Source organism: Thalassophryne amazonica, chromosome 1, assembly GCF_902500255.1.
Source record: "Thalassophryne amazonica chromosome 1, fThaAma1.1, whole genome shotgun sequence".
NCBI classification, from domain to species: Eukaryota; Metazoa; Chordata; class Actinopteri; order Batrachoidiformes; family Batrachoididae; genus Thalassophryne; species Thalassophryne amazonica.
In genome coordinates, this window is record NC_047103.1 from 94,551,892 (window position 1) to 94,569,825 (window position 17,934).

At 41.7% G+C, this 17,934-nt stretch overlaps 1 protein-coding gene across 1 annotated transcript in view; it reads right to left on the reverse strand.

The window, feature by feature from the left end:
- The window catches only part of cubn (cubilin (intrinsic factor-cobalamin receptor)), a 362,295-nt gene that overhangs the window by 22,119 nt on the left and 322,242 nt on the right, over nt 1–17,934 (reverse strand). The window contains exons 58-61 of the mRNA XM_034169223.1: nt 17,723–17,852; nt 9,033–9,250; nt 6,227–6,426; nt 387–549 (exon numbers count right to left, since the gene is read on the reverse strand). Of these exons, the coding sequence (XP_034025114.1) occupies nt 387–549; nt 6,227–6,426; nt 9,033–9,250; nt 17,723–17,852 (711 nt within the window). The remainder of the gene's footprint in view (nt 1–386; nt 550–6,226; nt 6,427–9,032; nt 9,251–17,722; nt 17,853–17,934) is intronic.

Here is a 17,934-nt window from a genome sequence, read left to right on the forward strand (position 1 = left end):
TTTATTTAGCAATATTCGGTTACAGTCATATGTAAATAGATATAAAATATTAGTTAATAAGAATTTTGCCCACTATTTAAAAAATTAAGCCCATTTTCCACAATTTTAAAATCAGGACAGAAATTGGGGCTAAAAATCAACAATGAGACATCGCCCTTAGTCAAATAAATGCACAATTCTTCACTATATTTAGGTGGAATTATTAGATTCAGCACGACAGAGGAAAGTTGTTTCTCTTCAAATAACTGAGTAGTGCTCATGTGCCACTAGCCTCACAAAATCAGCACAAGCAGCTAAACAATGAAGTTTAGTTTTAGTTTTTGTAACTTTGGGTTACTTGCTGACCATGAAGACCAAACCCACAGGAGCAGTAGAAAGTGTCTTACTTGGCACAGCTGTGAAGGAAGCGTTGAATCCTGACCTCTGTACTGAGCCATCGGTGACAAAGTGAACAATCAGGAAGTTTCCACTCGATACAAAAGGAGCAGGGACGGTGTTTCCACAGAAAGTCCCAACCAGAGGAAAGTTCATGTTGTCACCGTCATACACCTGATGAAAAGAGATACTCTATCATTGACTGAACGCAGAGACACAAAAAATTCTGAAATCTACACACATAGTATTTAGAAAGCACTCATCAATAGTGTCTTGATGAACAAGTGAACATGAGCCAACCTTGAACCTTCGTGCGCATGCGTGAATTTTTTCACGCCTGTCGATTGCGTCATTTGCTGGTAAGCAGCTGTTGTGTGAGGATGGGTGTAGTCTCTCGTCGGATTTTCTTTGCAAGGAAAATGGTGGAACGACTGGAGCAGCGCGACTGCATCAAATTTTGCCAGAAACTGGGCGACAGCCAGGTGGAAACCATTCGGATTATTCAGACGGCTTTCGGTGACGATCCTATGGGCATCACACAGATTAAGGAGCGGTACATCCGGCTTAAAGACGGCCGCTCCGGTCGGCCATCAACATGTTGAAATGACCAGCTCATTTCCAAAGTGAACGCTGTGGTGATGCGAGACTGTCGTGTGACTATCCGAGAAATTGCGGAAGACGTGGACATCAGCACTTTTTCGGCACATTCCACTGTGACAGAAGATTTGGCCATGAAAAGAATTGCAGGGAAATTCATGCCGATGGCTTTGGCATGAATCTGATGACGGAGCAAAAGCGCCTTTGTGTTGAAGTCTCACAGGACATGTTGTGACATGCCCACCTCTTCCACCATTCGGAAAATTCAGATGATTTTCGGTGGCTTTTCAGTCGTGTGACTATCTGAGAAACTGTGGAAGAGGTGGGCATGTCACAGCATGTCCTGTGAGACTTCAACGTGGAGGTGCTTTTGCTCCGTCAGCAGCTTCGTGCCAAAGCCATCGGGATGAATTTTGCTGCAACTCTTTTCATGGCCAAATCTTCTGTCACAGTGGAATGTGCTGAAAAAGTGCTGATGTCCACCTCTTCCGCAATTTCTCGGCTAGTCACACGATGGTCCCGCATCACCACAGCGTTCACTTTGGAAATGATCTGGTCATTTCAGCATGTTGATGGCCAACCGGAGCGCGGCTCGCTCTCCACCGTTGTGCGGCCATCTTTAAACCAGTTGTACTGCTCCTTAATCTGTGTGATGCCCATAGGATCGTCACCAAAAGCCGTCTGAATAATCAGAATGGTTTCCACCTGGCTGTCGCCCAGTTTCTATCAAAATTTGATGCAGTCGTGCTGCTGCAGTCGTTCCGCCATTTTCCTTGCAAAGAAAATCCAACGAGAGACAACACCCATCCTCACACAACGGCTGCTTACCAGCAAATGACGCAATCGACAGGCGTGAAAAAATTCACGCATGCGCACGAAGGTTCAAGGTTGGCTCATGCAAGCACACGTGATTCAAATCCATCAGGTTTTTGAAAAAAATAAAAAGGTCGGATACTTTTCTAACAGACCTCGTATTATACAAGCTGTGACCACCAGACCTGCTACACTTTAAAAGCTACCGTTCACGTACCATCAAAACTAAGCATATGCAATGAAAATAAAAGCAGCACCTGCTCCTAATGTCCTTAATGCAGATGATGAGTATTCCATGTAAAAAGCCCAAACATGTCCAGCTAGTGGCAGACAGGTGTAAATGCACTCAATTAAATTGTCAGGGATTTGGCCGGGTCAGGGCACTGAGCCCATGGTTTCCCCCTTTTTGTTGTTTCATGTCTGCTTCAGCTTTTATTTATTCATATTTATTTTCATCATGATTTATTCTGTTATGTTTTTCTTGTCGCTTCCTTCTTTTTGTTATGATTTACTTTTGTTCTAGTTTCTGCAGTCAGTTGTGTTTTCATTCATTGTTTATTAAGTATGTTGTTTGTTTTGCTATTAATACTTGTTTAGTTATGCTTTAGTATCTATGCTCCAGGTTTCCCAGACAGTGCTCATGTTCATGCCTGCTTCCAGTTATATTACGGTGTGTTCATAGTTCTTTGTTTCACCCCACGTCCGGCGCCTGCCTTCATGTCTTCGTCCCTCACTTATACCTGATTATGTTCACTTCACCGCACCTGCCCTGTCTTTGTCTTTCTTTTTGTTTCTGTCTGCTTTGTGTTCACTGACACCCCTCTGAGTATGTTCTCACTCCATAGCACTACACCTGCTATTGTCCGTGTCTCACACTTTGTTTTTGCCCACTCGGTTTCTGTCACTCTCACTCTTGGCACCTGCTCTCGTGTCTCTGTATCCTACTTTGTGCACTCTCTTCCTCCCCATCTTGCACAGTGTTTCCTCTTTGTTGACTAGCCACTGTCCCTTTCCTGATTGTTCCTCACGTGCACCTCGTTAACACCACCTGCCCCTCATTAGTCCACCTTCATATAAACCCTCACAGTCTCACAGCCCCTCGCCAGATTGTTGTTGCTTCCAGCACAATCTCCAGTCTTATTGTTTTCAGTCCTGATTAGTCTTGCTGTGTACCAGTACCTTGCTCTGTGTTTTTCGACCTCGCCTTTTTGCCTCAGCCCATATGCCAGTGTTTGCTTGTGCCTCAGACCCCTGCCTGGAGATAACTACATTTGTGCTTCACCCTGCTTGTACCTCTGCTCCACTATGTGATAACCTGTGTACCGAACCTCTTTTCTGAAATAAACTCGACGACTTCTTATACCTCAAAGCCTGGTCTGGGAGTTTGTATATATATATACAGTAGTGTTCAGAATAATAGTAGTGCTATGTGACTAAAAAGATTAATCCAGGTTTTGAGTATATTTTTTATTGTTACATGGAAAACAAAGTACCAGTAGATTCTCACAAATCCAACAAGACCAAGCATTCATGATATGCACACTCTTAAGGCTATGAAATTGGGCTATTAGTAAAAAAAAAAGTAGAAAAGGGGGTGTTCACAATAATAGTAGTGTGGCATTCAGTCAGTGAGTTTGTCAGTTTTGTGGAACAAACAGGTGTGAATCAGGTGTCCCCTATTTAAGGATGAAGCCAGCACCTGTTGAACATGCTTTTCTCTTTGAAAGCCTGAGGAAAATGGGACGTTCAAGACATTGTTCAGAAGAACAGTGTAGTTTGATTAAAAAGTTGATTGGAGAGGGGAAAACTTATACGCAGGTGCAAAAAATTATAGGCTGTTCATCTACAATGATCTCCAATGCTTTAAAATGCACAAAAAAACCAGAGACGCGTGGAAGAAAATGGAAAACAACCATCAAAATGAATGGAAGAATAACCAGAATGGCAAAGGCTCACCCATTGATCAGCTCCAGGATGATCAAAGACAGTCTGGAGTTACCTGTAAGTGCTGTGACAGTTAGAAGACGCCTGTGTGAAGCTAATTTATGTGCAAGAATCCCCCGCAAAGTCCCTCTGTTAAGTAAAAGACGTGCAGAAGAGGTTACAGTTTGCCAAAGAACACATCAACTGGCCTTAAGAGAAATGGAGGAATATTTTGTGGACTGATGAGTAAAATTGTCCATGGGTCCATGGGCCGTGGACAGCTTGTGAGACAACCCCCAAACTCTGAATTCAAGCCACAGTTCACAGTGAAGACAGTGAAGCATGGTGGTGCAAGCATCATGATATGGGCATGTTTCTCCTACTATGGTGTTGGGCCTATATATCGCATACCAGGTATCATGGATCAGTTTGGATATGTCAAAATACTTGAAGAGGTCATGTTGCCTTATGCTGAAGAGGACATGCCCTTGAAATGGATGTTTCAACAAGACAATGACCCCAAGCACACTAGTAAATGAACAAAATCTTGGTTCCAAACCAACAAAATGAATGCCTCGCAGATGTGAAGAAATCATGAAAAACTGTGGTTATACAACTAAATGCTAGTTCAGGGATTCACAGGATTGCTAAAAAAGCAGTTTGAACATAATAGTTTTGAGTTTGTAGCGTCAACAGCAGATGTTACTATTATTGTAAACACCCCCTTTTCTACTTTTTTGTACTAATAGCTCAATTTCATAGCCTTAAGAGTGTGCATATCATGAATGCTTGGTCTTGTTGGATTTGTGAGAATCTACTGAATCTACTGGTACCTTGTTTCCCATGTAACAACAAGAAATATACTCAAAACCTGGATTAATCATTTTAGTCACATATCACTACTATTATTCTGAACACTACTGTATAGGTCTAATACATTGAGTTTACCAAATTTGAGTCTCTTTATCTTCATTATATGCCTTTTTTTAATATGGAGACATACACAATGACATCATTTATCATTTTTAATCAATTGTGTTAATCAACTGGATGGGATGGACTCATTAATTTATCTATTAATTCAGTGACTTTTCAATAACTCCTATGGTGGATGCTCACACAGCACCTTGAGAATGACAGTGATGGTGGGACAGTTGCTGGTCTTTCACTTCACCCATTCATATTAATCTGTACCACCTGTGTCATGTCGCAGCAACAAGAGTTATTACCTCTGCCAATGAAGTTGGAGGAGGTTGTTTGTTTGTCTATTTGTTTGTGAACAGCCTGGAACCTACAATTTTTCATATGTAATTAAATTTTTTTTTACTGACGATTCATATCCTGATAGGCAAGAAGTTATTCAATTTTCAAGGTCAGAGGTCAGATGTCAGGAAAAATGGAAAAATCCCTATCTTTAATGAAAAAAATCAGATTTCTTTCATATTTGAAAGCATTATGTAGGATGGTATTCTTTATCAACTGACAGTTTGATCCTGGTCTGATCCAGATTGTGAATTTTGTAGACATTTGAATTTAATATTGAAAAGCCCATTTGGTGTACATTTTACATTATATCTCAATCATAAGTGCCTCAATCACTCTCATTTTTCTGTTATGGATTTACCTACACCACCAACATTGGATGGAGGTTCCAATTTTATGCCTGTTTGTCCATCTTCCAGTTATCAGTTGGAAACCAAGTACCAAAACGCAATGAGAAATTGTGCATAGCAAAGACAACAAATGCTCTGTGAAAAATATCTGAAAAATACTTCAGAAACTGAAAAAAAACAAAACTCAAAACCTGACAACACCACAATAAAACTTTGATTCAAGTGCATGAACTAAATACATACTCCTGACATTTGATCATATCTAATTTAGCTTAAGAAAAGCCACTTCCAACAACACTTTGACCTTGAAAATTTAAACATTTGTGGTACTGGAAACTAGTGTTGGCGGGGGTTTGTGCTCTACCAGCATGATGCTCTAATTTCCATTTTATCCCTTAGGACAGGGCTCATTAAAACTCTGCTAACGAGTCTTTCATTGGATTCAGGTGTGTTGGAGCAGGGAGACAACTAAGAGTGTCAGGAAGGTGGCTCTCGAGGACCCAACCTGGCCACCCCTGCCTTAGGACCTGCTGCTGACCATAATCTCGCTCTCTCTCACGCCCCCCACATTCTGTCTTCATGGCTGGCACACATTATATTTACCTCTGCCAGTGAAATTGGAGGAGGTTATGTTTTCACCTCTGTTTGTCTGTTTGTAAACAGCATGGAGCCCACAATTTGTCATATATCGTTATGAATTTTTTTTGAAGATTCTTATCTTGATAGGCAAGAACTGATTAAATTTTCAATGTCATAGGTCAAAGGGCAAAGTCAGGAAAAATCTCTGAAAATTATAAAAATTCCTATCTTTAAAATTGAACAAATTTTCAAATATTCATAATTCTAACAAAAATGATTGTCGGAGATTTGCACTTTGCAAGCACGGTGCTCTAGTTCTAGTTTACCTTGAGGTAGTCATAGCGACAAGTGGAGGAAGACTCAAGATCAAAAGAGCTGAAGTTCAGGTTGATGATGTTGTTGACCGGCACGGAAAGTGTCCATATGCAGTTCAACATGGGCTCATAGCGCCCATCCAAGTTGGGATCTGGAGAACCAAACGTGCCGGAGGACGTGGACAGGAAGCCACCACATCCCTGTGATGGACCTGAAAACATTAAAAAGCAACTCAATCACATTTTATTTACTGGATATTTACCAAAAGAAGAGAGTGGCACCATTTAAAAAAAAAAGAACATAGAAAAGACAACTGTTTAGAATGTTTTTAAATTTATCTACAACCCCAATTCCAATGAAGTTGGGACGTGAAATGTAAATTAAAAACATGAGAAAGAGTATTTAAGGTGGTCATTTGCAAATGTTTCCCCTCTTTGCATCTTTTCTAATGAGTGGCAGCACGGGAGCCTCTAAACAACTCTCAAATAACCTGAAAACAAAGACTGTTCAACATAATGGTTTAGGTGAAGAATATAAAAAGCTATCTCGGAGATTTCAGCTGTCAGCTGTGTTTCCACTGTGAGGAACATAGTGAGGAAATGGAAGACTGCAGGCACAGTACTAGTTAAGGCCCAAAGTGGAATGCCAAGAAAAATCTCAGATAAGCTGAAGCGAAGGATGGTGAGAACAGTCATAGTCAATCCACAGACCTGCTCCAAAGACCTACAACATGATCTTGCTGCAGATAGTGTCTCTGTGCATCGTTCAACTATACAGCACACTTTGCACAAAGAGATGCTGTATGATGCTGTAATACAGAGAAAGCCTTTTCTGCATACACACCACAGAGTCAATTGAGGTATGCTAAAGCACATTTGGACAAGCCAGCTTCATTTTGGAATAAGGTGCTATGGTCTGATGAAACTAAAATTGAGTTTTTTGGACATAACAAGGGGCTGTATGCATGGCTGAAAAAGAACACAGCATTCCAAGAAAAACACTTGCTACCTACAGTAAAATTTGGAGGTGGTTCCATCATGCTGTGTTGCTGTGTGGCCAGTGCAGGTACTGGGAATCTTGTTAAAGTTGAGGGTCACATGGATTCCAGTCAATATCAGCAGATTCTTGGTGACTGCGAAGGACTGGCAGCTGTCTGTCGACCTGGAGAAGCAGTTGAAGTTCCCCCAGCACATTGTCACAACCACCCTGAGGCCAGACATTCTCCTGGTTTCAGAGGAGATGAAGAACATCATCCTCATGGAGCTGACAGTGCCATGGGAGGACAGACTGGATGAGGTCCACGAGAGAAAGTGGACCAAGTATGAGGAGCTGGTCATAGACTGCTGCAAGCAGGGCTGGAAGGCGAAGTGTATGCCCATCGAGGTTGGCTGCAGAGGGTTTGCGGGCCAATCACTCTATAAAACCTTGAGTGCATTGGGCATTACCGGGATGGAGAGGAAAAGAGCCATCAAGAACATCACAGAGGAAGCGGAAAAGCCTCCAGATGGCTCTGGATCAGGAGAGGTGATCCATGGGGAGTAGCGAATGCCACCTGAACACAAGCCGGGTCTGATCAACCATAGCTGGGTCGCCTGGGTGAGGGTGTCTGATGTTGAAAGACCCGAAACACCCGAGGACCCCAGGTTACATCACTGATGATGTGTTCAGGAGCATCCTAGAGATGTATTCTACCAACAAAATGAATCAGTGACAAAGTTAATGTTGCACCAGGGCTGGATTTTTAAACAAGACAACGACCCTAAACACTGCTCAAAATCTTCTAAGGCATTCATTCAGTGGAACAAGTACAACATTCTGGAATGGCCATCTCAGTCCCCAGAACTGAAGACTAATGAAAATTTGTGATGTGATTTTAAGCGGGCTGTCCATGCTCGGAAACCAACAACTGAGAGGTTTTGTAAAGAAGAATGATCCAAAATACCTTCAACCAGAATCCAGACTCTCATTGGAAGCTAGAGGAAGCGTTTAGAGGCTGTTATTTCTGCAAAAGGAGGATCTACTAAATATTGATGTATTTTTTCTGTTGGGGTGCCCAAATTTATGCACCTGCCTAATTTTGTTTCAAGAATCATTGCACACTTTCTGTAATTCCTATAAACTTCATTTCACTTCTCAAATATCACTGTGCTCGTCTGCTATATGGTATATTTAACTGAAATTGCTGATCCAAACAACCAATCATGGAAATCATCAGGGGTGCCCAAACTTTTACATACAACTGTAACCCCCCACCCCCCCACCAGAATCCACCATAATGAAAAGAATAAATATTATTGAGGGAGTGGGTGAATAATCTAACCGCAACGGCTCCTCCGCATCTGTGCTTCGCCGATTTAAGGGAACTGGTGGCTTCCCATGTGGGGGGCCGGGCCGAGTAGAGGGCGCCTCCGTGGAGGCAGACAGGCAAGCTCCATGGGTGCTCAGCTTTTCCACCTATGCTGACCAAAAAGTTTTTGTCCCCCGTTTTCAATACGCGAAATGGCTCCCTTGTTTTGTGTATTGAAAACGGGGGACAAAACTTTTTTTTTCCTTCACTAGCCACCAATGTTCTCAGAAAATGCAAGAGACTGGTGCACTGGCAGTTCAAAGCATGTGTGTTTCATATGGCCAGGTCCCAGGCAAAGTGTACCTCTGCAGACCAGAAGCCATATCCTAAACTTCAATAGCTTTAAAGAGGTATTTTTATTTGACAAAGGATAATGTGCTGAGCTTTCACCAGTAGGCCACTTATAAATGATACAGTTGAGTAATATTAACATGCACCCCCATCTCACATCAGAAAGAAGTCCCACTTACCCAGTGTTTCAAAGTAAGTGGCCCTCCATCCAATCCCACTGACTGAGGCATCAGTCCGAAATACAAGGAAAAGGTGGTTGGTGGACGATCGAAGATCAGGGGGGAGCACTGTACCACAGAATTTTCCTAACAAAGGTGCCATGGTGTCCTGTCCATCATATACTGTGACATAGTCATAGCGACAGGAAGATGAAGCTTCCAGGTGAAAGGTGTTAAACCTGTGTGGAAAAAAAAAAAAAGAAAACAACTTGAAGGACAAAGTAGAACCAACATATTCAAGGTGCCCAATACCACCTGTCCTCAGCATCATGGGCCAACAGGAAATATTTGGATTTTGTAGTACCTACGGGAGGCCTTGCTTGCCATTTGACTGCAGTGTTGTGTTCTGAATGTTCATTTTGACTTGGACATATCTATCAAGGGTTGCAGGCTTGTTCACTCTATAGGCAGTTGGGCCGGCCCTGGTTGGACGAGCCTGTCAGTCACCCGCAAACAACATAAAAACAAAAATCTACAATGATTACAATTTGTACACATTTCCAATGTAGAGGATTCAAAATAATATTGATAAACACACTATGCTTTATCTGATTTTTACTAAAATAATTGTGAATGAGTCGAATGGTTCATGAAAAGATTTAAGTAAAAGAGAAACATAACACAGAAAGGAGTGTTGACTACTTATAGAAGCGCATTTAATTCACTGGAAAATGTTTTTTTGTGATTCCACTGCTTCCAATCCTTCAGTAAAGTCAAGCGTGAGAATTCCCGAGTCATAATAAAAAATCAGCCGATTTGTAAGCGCCGACAGTGCACTGACATGCGCTGGGCTGGGGGTGAGCCCGTCTGCATCCCTCAGTGGTCGGTGGGGCTGTGTGAATGAAAGGTGGAAGTCTGGACGGGGGTGAGAAGCGGGATAGGGAAAGCTGTTGGTAGCACACTGTGATCAGACACAAAGTGTGTATTTTCCCCTAAGGTGTTCCTGGATGAATAAAATTACTTCAAGGAGGGACACGGGTCCCCCAGACTGACGTGCATAATCATAATCAGGGACAAAGAGGGGAACCCCTTAGGGGAAAATCCATACTTTGTGTCCGATCACATGGCACCGTCAGTGCTTACAAATCAGCCAATTCTCAGTATGTGGTTCTGAACAAAGCAGTGGTCAGTGTGGCACCTTTCCTGATTTCATAATTACAAGATTTTTTTTTTCTTGTAATTCTCATAATCATGAGATAAGGCAAATCATTTTTTTTTTAAATCTAGTGAATGCAGTGTGTTTCTGTCACTACTGGACCTAGCTGTGAAAGAGTGAGAAGTGAAAAAACTATACTGAACTAAAAGATGGATATATGGCATTTCTTTAAACAAGGACCACGGAGGGTCCGAGTAGAGAGTGAAATAGAGAATGAAAGAAATGGTGAAGACCGATTAAACACTGATTAAACAGAACTTTACACTTCTGGCCTAAAAAAACTGCCCCCTCAGAGCAATACAAGGCCCCTCCACAAATCTGTGTCTAGTGCTGGGTCTATAGTGTGTACAAAAAACAGAAAACAGATACTAAAAAATGAATGAGACATAATCATGGTGAAAGGTTTACCTCTGAATAGTAAGTTGATAACCCCATGGCACATAACTCTAATGACATTTTTGAAATGATCTCCATGGAGGCTTTTATCACTCTAAAAACTACACTGGTGGCAATCATTGTTGCCAACTTCTTGCTCCTTTCCTTAATGAGATTTGTTGAAATATTACGCAGCACTGGCTCTCCAGTCCAGATAGTTCAGTGCTCAGCTCACTAAAACTCCTGAATCCAAGAGTGAACAAATTGTATATGTTACTGGACTGGGTGGTTTTGAACTGATTTAGCTTTGGCTGCACTGTTTTACAGTGGCTTGCAAAAGTATTCAGCCCCTTTGGTATTTCACACATTTTAATTTGTTTATGGCATTTCAAATGCAAAAAGTAACTCAGGCTTCTCAATATAAAAATTTCTAAAATTATCGTCCTTAGACTCAAACTGAAAGTAAATCTGTACAACCTGATATAAATTAATTAAAAATATAAAAGCCAAGATGATGGACTGCATACGTAATCAGCCCCTTTGGTATAATACCTGTAAATAGTTATAGTTTATAGTTAATAGTTTATAGTTTTCTTCAGACAAGTCAGGGGATGGATACATGAACATTTCCAAGTTATTGAATATGTCTTGAACTTTATTTACATCAGTTATAATGAAATACAAACAGTATAGCACTCTATGGCACTCTGAGTACTAGAGTCCGCAGCCACACTGAGACATGTCCTGGCAAGGGGGCGTGGTCGCCAGTTTGGATTAGGGCAACTCAGTAGGCAGTGCTCACAGACACTCAAAGAATCTTATCAATAAACAGCTGGAAAATGCTGGAAAGCTGCGCATGTTGGCAAAGCCACAATGGAGGAAGAAGGGAGACAACATTTCCTTTCATAAGAAAGCAGTTTTAGTTATTCTTGTTGCTTTTTCCAAGACGTTTGGGCTATAAATGGGTGTAAAGGATCCTGCGTATGTACCAAATTTGAGGATTTAGAAACCACCTGGAATTTTATTCAAAGCTGAATTTATTCAGCACTATACAAAAATGGATTTAATTAATATGGACCATGTGGAATTAATTCATGCAGCCCGTGTGCCCAGTCTGGATTGCGTGATATTTTGCCTTCATGTCTACAGAATTTGGAAGCTGGAACATATCTGCTCTGTTTAAACTTTCAACACTAAAACAAAATAAAATAATAATTTCATAGCTGATGTTGCATTTGCTTTCAGAACTACTGGCTGATGAAACCATTCGCTCATAGAATCAGAAATAGTTTCCATCTGCAGGTGTCTCGTACGCGTCACGTCATGGAGAACGCATTTGGAATCCTCTCAAAGTTAATTATTTATAATATATATTGTAATGGATTGATGAGCCGCGCTGCGCTGAACACAGCAGCAGCTGAATGTTTCAGCTCAGCTGCTGATTCATTGTAGCTGGAACAGATCAAGTCTGTGTAACTTTCAACACTAATATTTCGGAATGTGTAGGTGTCAGGTTATGTTTAAGAGCCATTTTTTATAAGAATCAGGCAGTTTACATGGGGCTGTGATTGTGACCAACTCAGATTTTGCTCAAACTTTGGTAACTGGATGCACCCACCACCAAACATACACCAAAAATTTTGGCCAAATTCCATACGGTGACCTCACCAGGGGTCATCAAAGTTCACACCCAGAATGGCCTATAACTGAAATTTGGTGAACAGGAAAGATTTGGACAGCTCTTACATGAAATGCGTTCAATCCCTCAAAGTAATTTTGTGATTTAAATATTATAGGAGGACAGTCCTTCAAAATAATCACTAATCTGGGTTGGGGGATTGAACACGGGGGGTTGCTTTTTAATCAAAACCTGGCAAGTGTTGTGTGTTGGGGGGTTTGGCTGGATATTTTTGTGTTGTTTTCTTTTCTTTGCTCTCCAGGTGGTATGCAAACTGTTTTTTGCCTGTGGAGAAGGTGCTGGCAGAAGAGTCCTTCACCCTCATCAGCATTATTAGCTGCACATGTGGAGGATGTTCACGTGCAGGCCTAATGACTCGCAGCACCTGTGGATGATGCTCACGTGCAAACTTAAAGACTTTCAGCTGAAGCAGATAATGAGATGGCGTTCTGCATTTAAGCCATGAGTGATTCAAGCAGAATTGGCGGGAACTCGACCTTGTGACGTTCGTTTGTGAGATGCTGAGGACCGCGCCAGGGTTTGACACATCGTGCCTGTGAAGGAGGACGGGTGAGGGACACATGCTGTCAGCACACATCAGAGGTGATTATTGTCTGAATGATCGTTAATAGTAATTTGGCATTCTGTTACGCAGTATATTTGAACATTGATGAGAATTGTGCAGTTTGCTTCTCACTGCCGTGGCGTACGGACTGATGATCCTCCACCTGTTGTGAGAAGCTGCTCATTTACATAAAGCTTAAATTCAGACCTGAATGTGTTGCTGATAGTGTGTGCCTCTGAAGGATATTTGCTGTAGCTCTGTTGACTTACCTCACCTTTTCCATCCTTCACAGAGTCAGTTTGTTGTGTCCACCTGGGGGGTGTTTGGCGGTGAATCTGAGTCCAGAAGCACAGAGGCTTCGATCCTTTTGGGTGCTGGAGAGCGCGCCGTCCTTCACTCCGCCAGACAAACCAAATATTTATGTTGTACACTAATTATTGCACTGGAGGGGAAATAAAATCGTTTTGTTTGTGTAACCGCTTTCTGGTTATTTAGCGCTGGGTTCGGTCAGACGTTGGTCTGCTCTCAACCTGCGTCTGCATATAACAGCAAGTCCCCCAAAGATTTTCCAATTGATTTGTCTAAAAGAAGGATTAGTCTCAACAGAAATAAAGAGTTTATGATTATTCATTAAACGCATTGGCCACCAGAGGGCGCCAAAGTTGTATGAGAAACACCAATTTAACCACTTTGGCGCCGCCTGGTAGCCAACGTGTACAATCCCCCACTGATTTTTTTGTTGTTTTAAAGAGGGTAAGTATTGCCCCTTCTAATACAATAAATATCATGCTGGGGGATCAAATGCTTATTGAGTAATAGCCTTCACAAATATGAGTATTTCTGGAAATTCGCCAACTTGAAGCACCCCCGATAGTCAATGCGTTCAATCCCCCAACCCAAATGAGTGATTATTTTGAAGAACTGTCCTCCTACAATACTTAGATCACAAAAATACTTTGGGGGATTGTATGCATTTCATGTAAGAGCTGTCTAAAACTTCCCTGTTCACCAAATTCCAGTTTTAGGCCATACTGGGTGTGAACTTTAATGACCCCTGGCAAGGTCACTGTCGGGAATTTGTCCAAAATTTTTGGTGTATCTTCGTTTGGTGGAGGGTGCATCCAGTTACCAAAGTCTGAGCAAAATCTGAGTTGGTCACTGTCACAGCCTGCCTGACTCTTATAAAAATTGGCTCTTAATACTTTCCTTACATAATTTAATGTAAATTAATTTTACTGGCTCAATATCCAGGTCAGAATGGTATTTTTAACACGTATTTTGCAAGCTTTTTTCCGAGTGTGTTCACTCACGTATCCGCATTGAAAATGCACATGATGTTGGGAAGGTGTCGTAGCACGGACCCACAACAGGGGGCGCTAAAGAACGGACAATGAATAAGCCAAAAAGTAACAATTTAATGTTGTGACAACACACAACTAAACACACAAAAATTGTAAAGTCAATTAACACCAGGTGACGTGTGGGCAGGCTCGAAGATAGAAGACCCCCGACGAGAGAGAAGCCGCGTCCCACACGGCTTCCACCACCAACGGTCTGAAGAACACCGGAGCCGCCAAGTCCCGCGTCCCCAGGTGGCCTCTGTCTTCGCCTGTCGACCCTGGTACTGCTGGCAGAAAGCAGAGACAAGATGAATGAGTGTGAGTCCACACACTCAGTAGTCCACAGTCTGTACACAGTTAGGAGGGAGCACCTCCACCTCCAATCACACACTCGTGCAGCTCCTGATTAACCACTTATCTGGTTTGGGGTGTGAGGCGAAGCCTTCGCTGTCACACCAAACACCAATTCCGCAGATAAGAAAACCACCAGGAAAACGGCTGCAACAGAAGTTCAGATTATTACACAACGTATGTGTCAGCAGAGAAATTACCTCTTGGTAGTCGATTTCTCGGCGGGGAGGTGGAGTTGCAGTCCGGCTTATGTATTGGTGTAGATGAGTGACAGCTGGTGCGATGAGTGACAGCTGTCACTTCCTCTGGGTCTGGCGCCCTCTCGTGCTTGGAGCCCGCACTCCAAGCAGGGCGCCCTCTGGTGGTGGTGGGCCAGCAGTACCTCCTCTTCAGCAGCCCACATAACACATGAAACATTTAACATCCTGGCACTTCATCAATATTTTGCCCAGTTAGGAAGTGTCATGTCACGCTCCATGAAGCGACATTCGTGTAAACCAGGCAGCATTGGGAGTGTACTCTCCACTACTCATATATGGGTCTGTGATTATGCCAAAGAAAAAGCTGATGGTACATTTATATTCTATAAAACATTCAATGTAATCTGTGCTTTGGAGGTGCAGCTGACAGTGAGCGAGTTCAAATTCTTTTTAAAAAAACTATAAAATATATGTACTGCAAAGTGGGCAACTATAGACACATATAAGAAAAGTCCAAATTACCAAATTAAATGCACTCCAAGAAGAAATACTCACAGAAGATAAGACAAAGTGTGAATTAAAACATAAAAATATACAGCTGAAATGCACGCAGCCCCTCATGTGACTGCACACCTGCTGTGTGATGTGCACCAGGTGTGCAGTCACAAAATTTAAAAAAATTAAAAAAATTAAACTGCACAAAAGAAAAACTCACCTCCCACTTCACTCCAGGTCTGGAGGTAAGATAGTAGAATATAGGATTATGTTTGATATTGGTGTCAGACATTATGTCCATGATAACATGGCTCAACACCTGAAAATGCTGTTTCTAGACTGTCAGGTATTTTACAGTCGAGAATGAATAAGCGGGTTTTTGTCCTTTGTCACATTAACAATAAATAATGACAGTCATCCGGGACTACGTCACATTCACACATTAGATCCTTGAACTAAGAGTCTGCTCGAGGATTAATGGGGCCTCCATAAGGGCTTAGGTGATAGCAATTACTGTTTCATTTTATGATAATGAAGACCACCAAATATTTTTAATAATATCAGGTTTTCTATTGATTACTAATATGAAGTCCTGAAATGATTTGTTTGGTGAAGTTGTCCAACATGTCCATGTACAGTGCTGTGAAAACGTTAGTGCCCCCTTGAGCTTTTACATGTTTGAAATTTTTTAGGACATTAAAAAAAAAAAAAAAAAAAAAAAAATGGCTTGTTATATTTAAATTTCTAAAATTCTGCCCTTTAAACTCACAGTTAAAACTAACCTCTACATCATGTATGAAAAGAAATAAAATTCTAAAAGCTAAAATGGTGTGAGTAGGTGCCCCTGTCGCAGACTGAACGGTCCACCCCTAAATATCAGTCTGCCTTTTACATCTGCGCATGTGTCATTTCGGACCACAGCAGCACGTTTGAGCAAGAGTCTCTTCACCCAAAGAAATCAAATGGATTAATGGGATTATTAACCATCAGATGATAAAGGTAAAACCTCTTAAATCATTCTAAAATCAGTTTGAAGCAGAAACAAGGCCGTTTTAAGCAGAAACTCTGCAAAATTCCGTGAAGCTATGAAATGACCGACACCCAGTGAACGTATCAGCTAGCAGCTCGTTTAGCTGCGGTGCTCTGATAGCTTCATTTGTCTTTTATTATGAAATAATGCTGAATTTATGTGGAAATGATTGTTGTACAAAAGCTTTAGATATCTGTCGCTGAGATAAATAATGACTTGAGTGCACTTTTAAACAGAAACGAGGGTTTAATCCGTGAACCGCGGCTAATGATGCATGCGCAGATGCAAAAGGTGGACAGATTTTTAGGGTTCGGTCATTCGGTCGGCGACACCCGCTTTAGTATAAGACATACAAACCATCACTTTTACATCCAATCTTCTTCAGACAAGTCAGTGGGTGGATACATCAACATTTCCAAGACACTGAATATGTCTTGGTCTTTATTTACATCAATTATGTAGAAATACAAACAGTATGGCACTCTGAGTACTAGAGTCTGCACTCACACTGAGACGTGTCCCAGCAAGGGGGCGTGGTTGCCATTTTGGATGCTCAAAGAATCTCATCAATAAACAGCTGGAAAATGCTGGAAAGCTCTATGGTAAATCTGTGTGGAGCAGACACTTCTCAAAAACTACGAGACTGTGCAAAGACACGAGTGAGGAAAGACAAGACACCCAGACAACCCTCAGCAAGTTATAGGCTTACGTGGCTGCGAGTGGAGAAATTACACATAGTGCAGGTTTTGAATTTTGCATCACTACTCATAGCTTCATAGTGGAGTAAAGCAGAGAAGAATTTTCTTTCAACAAAACAGATCAAATCTAGGCTTGCATCTCAGAGGTGTCTTCTGGCAGATTGTAGCTGAACTTTCAAGTCTTCTTTTTTTTTTAATAAAACATAATCCTTCTCTGTACCACTTCATCATGAAGCTGTATAACTGGCAATGCATGGCAGCACCCTGACATTGGTGAGTGCCTGTAAAAATGTGAGGAATAATTGTAAAGCACTTTGAGCTTCTGATGCAGATGGAAAAGCACTATTTAAATGCAGTTTGTTTACTATTTTATTTGAAGTAACAGCTGAGTGGATCCATGTCATTTGATTGGTGCTTTGTATGTCATGTGACATGGATTATTCGGCCCTTTTGTGTTGTGTTGCATTTAGCATGCTAATTTGGTTCCATTCACCTTGTTGAATAGAACATTCCACCTTTCACCTCATGAAATATTCGTTCCATTGAACTCAAACATTCATTATTTTTAAAGAAGTACTTTCCATATAGTCAGCCCCTCTCAGTTATTTGTGTCTTTACCATCAGTGGCATTTATATTCTTAGTCTGGGCAACGATAATATTTCAGAAGACTGAAAGAAATTGCTACAAAATGGTGAAGCTATAACTCAAAGACATGTTTTTTTCTCCTGTCTGGTGCAGTGTTGTACTTGAGTGTACTCTTACTTGAGATCAGCCACTCTGTTGGGTCGGACCATGATGTGGTAGGTACAGTTGATGTTGTGGTGGTAGTTGGTCATGGACACTCCTGGACTGCTCACTGTACCTGCTGTGCTGTTGAAGAAGCCACCACACGCTGCACAAACAGGAAGGTGTGTCAGCCACACAGCCAGATATTTTGACCCACCAGTCCCATATGAATCCCTTGAGCCAGAACT